Source organism: Perissodus microlepis, chromosome 8 (assembly GCF_051167445.1).
Source record: "Perissodus microlepis isolate ML-2025 ecotype Zambia chromosome 8, ASM5116744v1, whole genome shotgun sequence".
Lineage (NCBI taxonomy): Eukaryota > Metazoa > Chordata > Actinopteri > Cichliformes > Cichlidae > Perissodus > Perissodus microlepis.
This window is the reverse complement of record NC_140468.1, coordinates 26,500,023-26,514,345: the sequence shown is the minus strand read 5'-3', so window position 1 is coordinate 26,514,345 and position 14,323 is coordinate 26,500,023. Positions and strand designations below refer to the sequence as shown.

Below are 14,323 nucleotides of genomic sequence, written 5' to 3'. Positions count from 1 at the left end.
TCAAACATTAACCTCATGCTGGAAGATTGTTTAGCTTTCTCAGCAGGCTGGCCTTGGAGCAAATAATGACAGAACATCCCCGTCTTTTAATGTCCTTCATATTACTTCTGGCCTTATACACATTAAGTATACAAATTATCTGCATGTCAGCTGCTTCCATTTTAATTTACCAGAGATTGGTATTGATTTTCCCTTTTTAATCATCTGATACGCTAGCCATAAGGAAAGATTTAAGTGAATGATTGAGTATCGATACAAGGCAACTATACATTCTTGACAAAGGTGCTCAAAGGTTTCTATTTTATAGTAACTGTTTCAAGCACCTTCATGATGTTTAAACTAAAACTATCAGACTGATGTTTTTCTTTCTGTAATTCCCTACTTCTCTTCTCTTTATGTTCCAGGTTCAGCTGATCCACTACAATCATGAGCTGTACACAAATTATACAGAAGCTGCAAAAAGCCCCAATGGACTGGTCATAGTGTCTATATTCATGAAGGTAAACCTCATACATATGTTTAATCACTGTGCGAATACAAATGTGTACTTGTATTCACTCACAGAAATGGAATTTTATCTTGACACAGAACAACTTACAGTTACTATGGCATTCTGACTTATAGCAATAAAATCCAGTAGAATGCAAATTGCTACATTCTGAGTTTTATACATTCATACTGAATCTGGGCATAAAAGCCATGTTAACTTTGACCTGGTTTAATCAGTTTTTAAGTATTACAAGCCAGTAACAATATACTTATTCAAGAATAACTTAAAGCAGTTTTCCTACTTTGACAATCCACTGTCATGAGTATACAGTGCTCCCGGAAAATTCCAAAATAAAAAAAATGTAATTAATTTTTTTCACCTCAAAGTTCTACACACAATACCATATAATCACAAAGCTAAAAACATTTGTTTGACATTGTTTCAAATGCACAAAAAATAAAAAATGTACGTAAGTTCATGTGGGTGGCTGCAGGTCAGGAGGTATAGCAAGTCATCTACTGATTGGAAGGTTGGTGATTAGATTCCTGGCTCCTCCAGTGTGCATGTCAAATATCCTTGGGCAAGATACTAACCCCCAGTTGCTGTCTGATGCATGCATCGGAGTATGAATCTGAATGTGTGTGAATGTTAGGTAGAAAGCATAGGTGTGAATGGGTGAAGGTGGCATGTTGTATAAAGCTTGTTGAGTGCTCCAGGAGAGTAGAAAAGTGCTATGTAAGAATCAGTCCATTTACCATTTTCTTAAAACCTTTACAATTACACTCATATTTGAGCTCGGGTGCATTCTGTTTGATTGGAGCCCATCTATGGTAAAGTTAGTTGACTGGACATGATTTGGCAAGAACTGTCTATATGAGGTCCCACATTTGATAGTATATGTGAGAGAAACAATGCCATGTTTCTCTCACATACACAGCTGGGACGAATAGAAATAATGACACAGAGAAGCAAAACTAAACACACTGAACACAAGAGACTGCCGGAACAAAACAGGAAACACTAAGACACAAATTCAACATATGGCAAGACACATGGCTGGGAGGGAGGAACGCACATGAGGACAGAATTGACTGGAAAGACAGAGGAGGGGACCAAAAGAGGGAAACACTGACATAATTCAAGGGGCATTGGGCAAAACGGGCAGTGGCAAACATACATGAATACACAAGAGAGGCAGGGTGAACGTGGAGTGAAACACAAGGAGGAACATGTAACATGTAAATAGAAAATGGAAACAAGACAAAGGTAAACACACACATGGGAAGTGAGGGACAAAACACAAGGGGAACCTCATAAACCTGATAATTAAGGAATTCAATAAATAGGGAATTATAGGAATAATAAACTGAGATCACAAGAAAAATCCGAAACAATAACAAGAATAAATTCAGTGTGTTTTCATTTTAGTTATGGAGGTCAGAGTAAAGGATGGACTTGAAGCCATTAGCTGAACAAAAATCTGATCTTCATGAGTTCATGTCAGGCAAGGTTAGACAAAAAAATAAATCTTTGATTTTTACCATACCTAGTATTCTAGGAATTATCACAGTACTAGACAACTGGAGGACAGGCTTTTGAACAGGCATGTAGCCAGAAACTGAGACTTACCTTAGGCTTAGGCTGTTACTATACCAGTAACAGCCTTTTTCCCCAGCCACAATGAAAGTGAATGTTTGTTTGTTTTGTCTTTAGCAATTTGTGTTTCCAGAGCAATTAATCCAGGTAAGTTTATATGGTACTGTCCTAGCATATTCCTTCATTATTCTTGTTTTGACAATTAGCTGTACACCTACTGTGGATGTGTGCTCCGTAATAGCATAAGTGCCTAAATGACTGCAAAGCTGCTGTAAGAAATGTCATCTTACGGCTTAGCTGTTTCTCCAAGCACGCACTGATGAGGACACTTTAAAATGTTTCAAAACTGTTTACCTACAGAAAATAGTGAGTTGCTTGTCAGTTGAATATCAGTTCCACTTTCATCAGCATGCAAATTCAGCAGTGTGTGAGACTGGGCCACAAGATGAAACTCAATATCACAACATGAGTAAGAATATGTGGATGTATGTATACAATAATCAAATAACAAAGGAAGCAAAATCATAGTAAAAATGTGTGGAAAATGCAAACTAAAAACAAACAAACATCGGGGGTTTCAGTAGCCTATCCTCATTTTCATATACTTCTTAAGCAAAAAGAAAATCACAAGGTTATGTCTTTGTTTTAAATAAGAGCTATACATGGAATCCATTACCTAACCCAGTAGTAAAACTCACAGGGGTCAAACAGGCCCAGCAGTGTTTCCACCTATTGTGGATCCACAGAATTAACAACTTGGCTCAGAAACTGATTGTCTCCTTCTTCCACTCTTCTACTGAGTGTGCGTCGACCTAAAGCATGTCTGCATGGTTTGCCATCTGCTTCTCAGCAGAGTGAAGTGCACTCATAAGGGCCATTTCCACTGCCCAGAAAATTATCCATTACCCACTTGCCTCCCATGAAGACATTTACAACTCTGCTACCTCAACAGAGGCAGACTTCAGTTCAAGTTCTGCTGTCATTAGAGCACAGTGTTTGAGGCTTTTTTAATAGTCTCCTAAAAAGGTGATAGATTAAAAAATACACTCTCATTATACTTAGAAGTACTGTCCCAAATAGATTAAATTTCGTTTAATCATACAAGAGCAGAGCTCTCAACTCATTATGTGACCATTTAACCTCACTCTTTTTTCCTTTTCTCTTTTTTCTAGATTGCTGAGACCGCGAACTCATTCCTGAATCGAATGCTGAACAGAGACACCATCACAAGAATAACATATAAAAGTAGGTGGTTGTGTGTAATAAGTTGTTAAAGCACCAATCATAAATTGGCCAAGCAGCATGCTCTGCATAGTGCTCCAAGTGGATCACAGTTCATGGGGTTTGCATGGTTGGGTTGGATAGAACCTGTCCAGTGTCATCATCCTCAGCACAGAGGGGAGCCCTCAGGACTGTGTTCTGAACCCTCTACTTTTCACCCTGTTGATACGCAACTGCATCCCCAGGGTTGCTACCCATCACATCGTGAAGTTTGTGGATGACACAGTACATGGTGGGCTGGTCAGAATCAACAACCTGAATATCGATAAAGCTCGGGAGGTCATTGTCAACATCAGAACCAACCCAGCCACGTCCCACTTCTCATCAACAACACAGCTGTGGAGGTGGTCAGTAGCACCTAGTTTCTGGGGCTGTACATCACGGATAACCTCATGTGGTCTGTGAACACCATGTCACTGGGGGTGGGTGTGTTGTTGGGTGGCAGAGGTGGATCTTTTGGGTCCACTAGGAGGAGCAGCAAAAAAGCATGCATTTTAACAGCTGTCAAAACTCTGTCAGATATGCTGTTTCGCACACAATGACTCACAGAAACACACATACAGATGCTGTCACACACCACCCACTCATACCCATGAGTCCTTAGGCATATCCCTCTCACAGCCAATAATGCTACCAGCCCAGCGTTTTTCTGTTTTTCTTCCCAAAAGCGCAGATTTACACTCAGGTGTATATGAAGTTACATACGCATTAAAAATCCACACAATCAAATATCAGTGTAGGTGGAATGGCCTAAAGTGCTTTTTATTTTTTCACAGCTCCTATTCCTTTGATGCATCAGTTAGTATTTAGTAGTGATGCAGCTGATTCAGCATTAAAGCTGCAGCAGCCCACCACTGTGACCTCAGCACAATCAGTAGCCCATTTGTCATGAGAGGACTAGTAGACAGCAAGTTATAGCGAATGGAGGGGGAGAAAGAGAGGAAGAGGAAGTTGTAGTCTGTCCAATTAGCATCCTGACAGTGGAGACAGTTTGAATAAAAGAGGTTTTGTGTTGCCACACCAACAAGCTGTCATTCACAGAACAGCAAATGAAAGAAGTGAGAAAAATTTCTTATGAAAGAGTTGTAATGATAACCAGACTCCGTATGAGAAGTGACTCAAATTACAGCTTATTTGTTACACCAGTGTATTTCACTGTTTACTACTCAATTGGAGTACACAGATTTATGCCATCCACTGTATTTGTTCTACAATTGCAGTTGAGTTAGAGTACCCTAGTAAGTTTCTGTATGAATGAAAATATCAGCTCAGCAATTTATGTTAAATACTGAATTTTATAACCAGTTTCATTAAAATCATACACTGACTCATTTTTAGAGCTATGGCCAAAACAAAACAACCTGCAAGTTTTAATAAAAACTGAAGCAAATGCAGATATGCCATAAACCTACATAATGACCAACATATGGCTAATCCTCTAGTTGCAAAAAGTCTTCAGGCTGTATAGAAGCTTATGGGAAACTCAGTAGAAACTTTAGTTTGAATCACTAATGTTAGGTCATACTAAATACAACATTTTGTGAATTATAGTCCCTGTTAGAGTAAGGAAATGCTCACTGACTAACAATCTGTCAATCACAAGTTTTTTGCCAACTTGGAGGACTGGATTTAGATTCCAAACATCAAGATGAAAGATGTGGAGCTCAAAGATTTCATTAAGCCATAACCAATTAGCGATGTCACAGTGACTATGTGCATCCTTTATATATAGTCACATTTACGTTGCATGGTACTATAACAATTGTGCTGTAGTAATGAATCAGTCTCCATAAAGATATACACCAGAGAGTTGTGCATGTCTCTAAATAATGGAGTGCTGCTTCTCCTTGGTCAGGTTGGTCGAATTTGGTGCCAGTGTCCAACTCCCAGATCTGAATATTTTCTGAATATCTAAAAACATTTGGACAATGATATAGCTTTCACATATCTTTCCCTTATAATACTACCACTTATTTAAAGTCAAACAAAAAACACGTGACTGAAAACTTTCAGCACTGATTACAGAATTACAGCCATTTTTTGACATAGTTCCCCATTTTTAAAGACTCAAAAATAATTGGACAAACTAGCATAACTCCAAATAAAAGGATTGCTTTACTGCTTGGAAGAAAATCCTTCGCATGAAATTATTGCAGCCACCTTAAGTTGCTGCTTGTTTGTGGGCCATTATTTTTTGTCTCCAGTAACTGAAACAGGTAGTGTAACTGTCTCCTTACTTCCAAGTTTGTGAAAAAAATCACAGTATATGATAATCTTTTAGTAATTTGTTTACAAATCCATTAATTTTTACATGTGAAATACAATTTTTGTACAACTACATTTCCAGTGTCTTCCGATGAAACATTAGAGGTCTCATTTTGTTTCGGTTTTCTGCCTTTTTACACTGCAGATGATGCATATCTACTGAATGGCCTGAACATAGAGGAGATTTATCCAGAAACAAGTAGTTTTATCACATATGATGGATCGATGACCATCCCTCCATGTTTTGAGACCGCCACGTGGATCTTGATGAACAAGCCAGTGTATCTCACACGGATGCAGGTGAGCCTCACCCACCAGCACAGACCTGAAACAAAGCTCCCAGAATACACTGGGGCTTACCTGTGTCAGATCAGGATTCTCTCTCAAAAAATTACTCTGTGAAATATGTCTACTCACATTGAGGCTTTTCCTCCAAAATCTCTCCTCCTGTGTGTAATCTTCTACTCAGACCTTGCTGGAAATTAATGCAGTGAATAAAAAAGGCTGGCTCACATTTCCATGATACTTTAGCCAATTTTGCTTCTCTTCCCTCCCCCTCTTTCTAACTCTCTCTCTCTCTCTGTCTTGATGTTAGATGCACTCCTTGCGGCTGCTGAGCCAGAACCAGCCCTCTCAGATCTTTCTAAGCATGAGTGACAACGTTCGTCCTGTGCAGCCTCTAAACAACCGCTGCATCCGCACCAATATTAACTTCAGCATGCAGGGCAAAGACTGCCCAAACAACAGGGCCCAGAAGCTCCAGTACCGAGGTAAAAACTACTTCTACAAATGGCTGGTTTGGGTAACTTTCTCAGTGTCTGACATTTAAACAATATTTAATTACAGATATTATGATATCTGTCCTTTCATAAGATCGCACAATTTGGTTATAACATTTGTTTTTGTGCACACAACAGAGCAATTATATATAAAATAGGCAAGTCATATTTCTGTAAAAAAAAACAAATCTTTTGAACCCGAAAAAAATACAAAGATGCTGCCGTTATTTTTCTTAGTGGTCATACTAGACTGCTCCTTTACTGAATGTGCTACACTAGGCAACCATTAACAAAAAATGCTAGGAAAGCTTTAAGAAATGTACATTATATGAACAAAAGTACTGAATCTTTTACACTTTACACCTATAGAAGCTAAAAACAACAACAAGCACATCAAAAACATAGTTTTGTTGTACATGTACAATCACAAGAAATGACTATTCTATTCTATTCTATTCTAATGTTGTATTAAATTGTTTTCAAAATGGCAACAGAGTTTCAAAGTATTTCTCAATTCTGGGCTTACACATTACCAGCCTGGAACTAGGTCCAGATTACAGCAATTATCTCAGTGAATAAACCATTCATTTTGATAAAATGATCCCCACAAATAAGAAATGAGATCATCTTCTTCTTTCAGCTGATTGCACAGGTCATCACAGTGGACTCACAACACAAGCATTCTCTTCTGTCACACTGACTCTCCTTCACTACGTCTATAAATCATATCTGTCATCATCCTCTTTTCCTCCTTCCTGCCAGCAGCATATTAAACATCTTTTGCCCAGCACATCCACAATCCATCCACTGCACATATAGACTATCTCAGCCTTTCCTCCTTAACTTTGTCTCCAAAACGCTGAACGTTGCCCCTCCGACATGCCTGATTCTAATCAGTACTTTCTGGTCAGTCACAATGAAAATCTTAACTCTACCACCTCCAGCTTGATTCCTGCCTTTTTGTTACTGCCACAGCTGCCAAACTAGAACATGATAGCAGGTCTCACTACCATCTTGTAAAGCTTCCCTATCATTTTTGTTGCTATCTTCCTGTCACAAATCACCCGTGACACTCATCTCCGCCCACCCGCTCTCTTTTTCACCTCTCTTGTGTATTGTCTGTTGCTTTGTATAACTGACCTCCTTGCACTTTTGCAACTGTCTCCCTCTCATTTACACACATGTATTCCTTCTTGCTTCTCCAGGCTTTAATTCTTTTTCTCTCCAGGCTCTCTCCCACCTGCTGCCTACTCTCACTACAGATCACAATGTTTTCTGCAAACATTATAGTCCATGGAGACTCCTGCTTGCCTGCTTCACCTCATCTGTCAATCTGTCCATCACCACTGCAAATAGGAAGGGCTCAGAGCTGATCTCTCATGTAATCCCACCCCACCTTGAATCCATCTGTCACTCCTACCCCACACTTCACTGCTTTCTCACTGTCCTCATAGATGCCCTGCACCACCCTCACGTACTTTTACGCTTTTTATCAACTTGTTCTGACTTTGTCTGTAGTTTTCCATCAACACTCTCAAAGCAAAAATTACACCTGTAGTGCTCTTTCTCAGCATGAAGCCATGCTACTGCTCACTAATTGTCACTTCTCTCTTTAACATTCAACAACTATTTCCCATATCTCTATAGTATGGCTTATCATCTTTATCCTCCTGTAGTCAAAGGAGCTTGCAAAGAAAAGCGTCTGGACTTCTTTAAGTTACTTGAAGACGTTTCACCTCTCATCCGAGAAGCTTCTTCAGTTCTAAGGTCAAATGGTGGAGAGTCCCAGATATAAACCTAGTGGGAGTATCCCCCCACAGAGGGACAAAAGGACCCCCTGATGATCCTCTAATCACCTGAGCCAAGGTGTGAAACTGGGTGTGGGTCCCAATCAGCCAGAGTTTCGGGTGAGCTCATTGTGAAACCTGGCCCCACCTTATCATGCGAATTCCTGAGATCAGATGGCCCAGGATGTGAGTGGGCGTTAAGGCGTCTGGGAAGGGATCTCAAAACTGGATTATAGATGGCAGAGAGTTGGTGTCGTAAACCCCCGCCTCTGTTCAAAGATGGTTGCTCACAGTGGACATAGATGGCTTCTTTCACTCCTCTTTCAAACCATCTGTCCTCTCTGTCCAAAATGTGAACATTGGCATCCTCGAAAGAGTGTCCTTTATCCTTAAGATGCAGATGGACTGCTGAGTCTTGTCCTGTGGAGGTGGCTCTTCTATGTTGTGCCATGCGCTTGTGAAGTGGCTGTTTGGTCTCTCCAATGTAGAGGTCTGGGCATTCCTCGCTGCACTGTACAGCATACACCACATTGTTAAGTCTGTGTTTTGGCGTTTTGTCTTTCGGGTGAACCAGTTTTTGTCTGAGCGTGTTGCTGGGTCTGAAATGCACTGGGATGTCATGCTTGGAGAAAACCCTCATGAGTTATTCTGATACACCGGCTACATAGGGGATGACAATGTTGTTGCGTCTGTCCTTCTTATCCTCCCGCGCTGGTGTCTGATCTTCTTTTCTGTGCCTCTTTGCTGACTTTAAGAACGCCCATTTAGGATAGCCGCACGTTTTGAGTGCTTCCTTTACATGTGTGTGTTCCTTCTTTTTTCCTTCAGGCTTAGAGGGAACATGTTCTGCCCGGTGGTGTAGGGTCCTAATTACTCCAAGTTTGTGTTCTACAATAGGTGACACGGGGGAGCCCATGGCACAGCCATGTTTTTGTCTGTAAAAGCCTTCGTTGTATTTGAAATATGTAGTGGTGAGGCAGAGGTCTAACAGTGTGTAAATCTGATCGGGTGTGAAGTTGGTCCTGTCCTCACAACATCACTGTTTTACCACCTGATAAGGGAAGATGCACCGTGGTCCTAAACACTACAGATTACCATACAAAGATCACTACTCTCCTCAGTGACAACAATACCTACGAAGCCTTAAAGCGAGACCCCAAAAGCAGCTACAAAAAGAAAGTTATAGCTTGCCTTCAAGACTTTGAAAAGGACAAAATCATTGACCGCCTTACATATCACCGCCTTTACCCAGGGGATGCCATACCCTGCATTTACGGACTTCCTAAAATCCACAAGGAAGCTGTCCCACTCAGACCCATAGTCAGTAGCATAAACTCAGCCACTTATAACATTGCAAAACACCTTGCTACCATCCTTGCTCCTCTCGTGGGGAACACCCCACACCACATCAAGAACTCCACCGACTTCACTGTCAAGGTCCAGAAACTTACCCTGGATCCAGATGAAACCATGGTGTCCTTTGATGTAGTCTCTCTCTTCACTTGCATACCCACCACGGAGGCCGTGGAGACTGTCAGAAAATGACTACAAGAAGACAGCTCCTTGGAAGACAGGACCAACTTCACACCCGATCAGATTTGCACACTGTTAGACCTCTGCCTCACCACTACATATTTCAAATACAATGAAGGCTTTTACAGACAAAAACATGGCTGTGCCATGGGCTCCCCCGTGTCACCTATTGTAGAACACAAACTTGGAGTAATTAGGACCCTACACCACCGGGCAGAACATGTTCCCTCTAAGCCTGAAGGAAAAAAGAAGGAAAAAAGAAGGAACACACACATGTAAAGAAAGCACTCAAAACGTGCGGCTATCCTAAATGGGCGTTCTTAAAGTCAGCAAAGAGGCACAGAAAAGAAGATCAGACACCAGCGCGGGAGGATAAGAAGGACAGACGCAACAACATTGTTATCCCCTATGTAGCCGGTGTATCAGAATAACTCATGAGGGTTTTCTCCAAGCATGACATCCCGGTGCATTTCAGACCCAGCAACACGCTCAGACAAAAACTGGTTCACCCGAAAGACAAAACGCCAAAACACAGACTTAACAATGTGGTGTATGCTGTACAGTGCAGCGAGGAATGCCCAGACCTCTACATTGGAGAGACCAAATAGCCACTTCACAAGCGCATGGCACAACATAGAAGAGCCACCTCCACAGGACAAGACTCAGCTGTCCATCTGCATCTTAAGGATAAAGGACACTCTTTCGAGGATGCCAATGTTCACATTTTGGACAGAGAGGACAGATGGTTTGAAAGAGGAGTGAAAGAAGCCATCTATGTCCACTGTGAGCGACCATCTTTGAACAGAGGCGGTGGTTTACGACACCAACTCTCTGCCATCTATAATCCAGTTTTGAGATCCCTTCCCAGACGCCTTAACGCCCACTCACATCCTGGGCCATCTGATCTCAGGAATTCGCATGATAAGGTGGGGCCAGGTTTCACAATGAGCTCACCCGAAACTCTGGCTGATTGGGACCCACACCCAGTTTCACACCTTGGCTCAGGCGATTAGAGGATCATCATGGGGTCTTTTTGTCCCTCTGTGGGGGGATACTCCGACTAGGTTTATATCTGGGACTCTCCACCATTTGACCTTAGAACTGAAGAAGCTTCTCGGATGAGAGGTGAAACGTCTTCAAGCAACTTAAAGAAGTCCAGACGCTTTTCTTTGCAAGCTCGTTTGACTACGATGACCTGGATGACTGAGAACCTTCACAGACACATTTATCCTCCTGTAGTTATAACAGATCTCCATGTAACCTCTGTTCTTGAAAATCTGTACCAGTAGACTTCGTCTCCACTCCTCAGGTCAGAGGAATGGTTCAGATGACATCTCCTTACCACCTTGGTAAGGTGGTCTTTTCATTTGTTAGTACATTTCCAATTGTATTCTAAGCACTCTAACCTGCAGCACATCCTTTTCAGCTTAATCTCTTACTAATTGAAACAGACCATTTTCTCCTACCTAGTGTCCAGCTTCTAGACATCTCCATATGAGAACTTTTCTTTGCCAGCCACCTGGCCATACACCGGACAAAAAATCTTGGCATTTCACTTCATCTGTACTTTTCCAGCATTCTGGTAATTCTTCCCTACTACCCAGAGGCTGTCTTGACTCCTCTCTGAATTCTGTGCAACATTCTTCCTTTTTCAACTTCCAACATTTAAGCATTGCCTCCGCCTTCACTCACTCCTTCTTGATTTCCAGAGTCATCCTAGAGACTTCTGTCCATTGCTGCCTTGCTACATTTCCCTCATCAACGCCATGCAGTCTTCTATCTCTTTGAGATTGAACCTTCTGTATAGGATGTACCTGATCTGTGTACACCTTCCTCTGCTGTTATATGTCACCTTATGGTCCTCCCTCTTCTTGAAGTATGTGTTCATAGGTCTTTCCATAATTGTCATCATCTCTGTTCCTTTCACTTATGTATCCATAAGTGGAGCATACGGAGGGTTTGTCATCTGTATCTAGTCTCTCATTGGTTTTCTGTTCTGCTATTTGACATTCCCTTGCCTTCCTCTTAAAAGATGAAATTATTATTCTAGGGAGCAGTTGTGGGGAGAGATTTCAGAAATTCACCCACCTTAGAGTCTCCTGAGCATCAAACAAAAAGCACTCTCTGCACACCTTGAGGGGGGCAGTTGCGAAAACACCAACGTAGACCTGCTTCTTTTAATTGTTCTGAGAATTGAGGACCTTCAGGATGAAGTAGGGTGGGGATGTCTCATTAAAAGGGGAAATGTATCTGCTTTCTTACAGAAACATGACCCCACATTCTTGTCACATAATGTCAAACACTGTCTTTCTGTTTAATGGTGCCAACATGCACACAAGGTGTCCTTTCCTGTCAGTAGTGCATTGCACTACTTCTTAAAGATTCTCTTTTAAGGAGCGAAAGCTTTAAGGAAGTTGGAAGGATGCTGGTGGAGTCTGGAGTTCATGAGTCTGTGGTTTGTGTCCAGGTTTGGATTTGAGTTTTGTGATGATTTACAATGTTTACACTTTCTTACTTTTGCTTGCTGCCTTTTATCGGGAAAACAGTTGACACAATACACATCACAGCAAAAGCACCGCCCACGTAAAACCCCCAAATGGTTACAAAGACAAGGCACTGTATGTATGAGTGTGTGTGTGTGTGTGTGTAGGAATGTGTGTCTTCCTGATCACAACTGTTTCTACAACATCCTGGTCATAAAGAGGGTAGTCTCCCCCACACCCAATGTATGGTTCACCATAGATAACACAGTGAAGCCATACAAAGGGCAGGAAGCTTACCAAACATCAAACAGAATCTTCACAAGGGATGTGTAATAATCCTCCCCCAGCACAGAGTGGCTGGAGAGGTGGTCAGGGACAAAGGAATGTCTTGATCCTATAGATTGAACATAGACCTTACAAATTTAAGAAGCATAATGACAAACATTCAACAATTAGACCTAACAATAACTACTTTGTCAGTCTTAGATACTAAAACCTACTTGAACTGCTCAGCTTAGGCTTAAGAAAACAATTAGGCTTTGGTCTCAAATACACCTTCTTGCAACATTCTTGAAACCATGTGGTCCTTCAAAAATGTTTATGAAAAACCTATAAAACTTTCCATAAACATAAACAGACAAACGTAAATTATCTATCAAGATGCATTAATACAAAGATTCATAACCTATCTATTAATTGAGCTAAACTGATCAAAGCTGATCATGATAACAGACTGTAGCAAATTCCTCCTGCCTACATCTACACACATTTATGGCATTCACTTAAGGCCATTTTAAACTGTAATCCTGGCTAAAAATGAAAAATGGTGCAGGGTGGATGATGTCAGAGAACAGCTGAACCGTGAAGAGCACTGCATATATATATAACTGTGTTCATATATAATTATATATAATTGTATGTCCACTCCTGTCCCACTTCTCTCTTCCAGTGAACGAGTGGTTGCTGAAGTAGCCTTCCTGAACGTGAAGACGAGACAGAGATGGAGTTCAGGATGAGGGGAGAGAAATAGAAAAAGAAGTGAGGCAGGGAAGAATGAAGAAGAAAACTGGTCTCGAGGCTGTATCTCATCTAAGACTTTTTCATGGCATTGTATAAAGACAAATAACACCAGACATTATTTAAATGAAGGAACTTTGCATTGCAAGGAAAGAGACTCTTCTTTTCATACAGTGAGAACTGTTTGAACCTTTGATCAAACACATGCTAACAGGTCCTTTCCCCCACTGAACAATTATATCTATATGAACATTTTGATATCAATACTTTTTGGGAGAAAACAAAAAATAGACAACCTAAAAAAACACGAAGCATTTATTTGGTAGCCAGTCAACCACTATGACAACCTTAGGGACCTTTGTAGATAAAAGATGTTGCTATCAGTAAGAAATTCCTAGAACTAAGTCATTGCCTTTCCCCTGCTCAACAATATGGAGCCATCAGGAAGACTCACGTGGACGTTTCATTTCAGTCACCAACAGGGCATGCAATCAGCAAAACCAACAGAGAGGGAACACAGCCTTACCTTGTCATTTTCCAAAACTAGAGTAATGCCATGGGACAACTTCCAAAGCTTTCATATGGTCTCAAAGCAACTGGTGTCTTGGCCTCATATGTACATATTATAATTATCAATACAAAAGAAAAATGAATGTGTAAAGAAAAAAATAATGAAATAACATTCAAAAAATATATTAAGAAGATATTAAAAAGACAAAAAGTTAAGAATTTTAAAAAGCTTGGCGCACTTTGAATTCTGCAGCAGTTCTCAGTCTGAGCTGATGCCTTTTATTTCTGTTTTATTTGTTTACAATGGTCATACACTGTGTTTGATGTTATCAGCCCAATAAATGTGTCTGGAAAGTTAACTTTGGAACATGTTTCACTATCTGAGGATTTTACTTGTTATATCTCCACCTGTTTGTACTGTTTCACATTAAATATGTTCATGTTACAGTATTCCCCTTTAGAGGCTTGCTCAATAACTCTGGCCACACCGAAATGGATGCACCGAAATGCTTGCAGGTAGGCTTCAGAATCTCAGAATGGGCAGCTTGGAATTGCTGGTTAGGATACAGATCAAACTCAGGT

At 40.9% G+C, this 14,323-nt stretch overlaps 1 protein-coding gene across 1 annotated transcript in view; it reads left to right on the top strand.

Annotated features, from left to right (window-relative positions):
* Positions 1-14,100, top strand: part of ca10a (carbonic anhydrase 10 (inactive)a) — a 314,556-nt gene extending 300,456 nt beyond the window's left edge. Inside the window, exons 5-9 of the mRNA XM_084938446.1 lie at positions 405-500; positions 3,259-3,331; positions 5,778-5,932; positions 6,228-6,402; positions 13,164-14,100. Of these exons, the coding sequence (XP_084794572.1) occupies positions 405-500; positions 3,259-3,331; positions 5,778-5,932; positions 6,228-6,402; positions 13,164-13,186 (522 nt within the window). The 3' untranslated portion in view covers positions 13,187-14,100. The remainder of the gene's footprint in view (positions 1-404; positions 501-3,258; positions 3,332-5,777; positions 5,933-6,227; positions 6,403-13,163) is intronic.
* Positions 14,101-14,323: the final 223 nt, after the last annotated feature.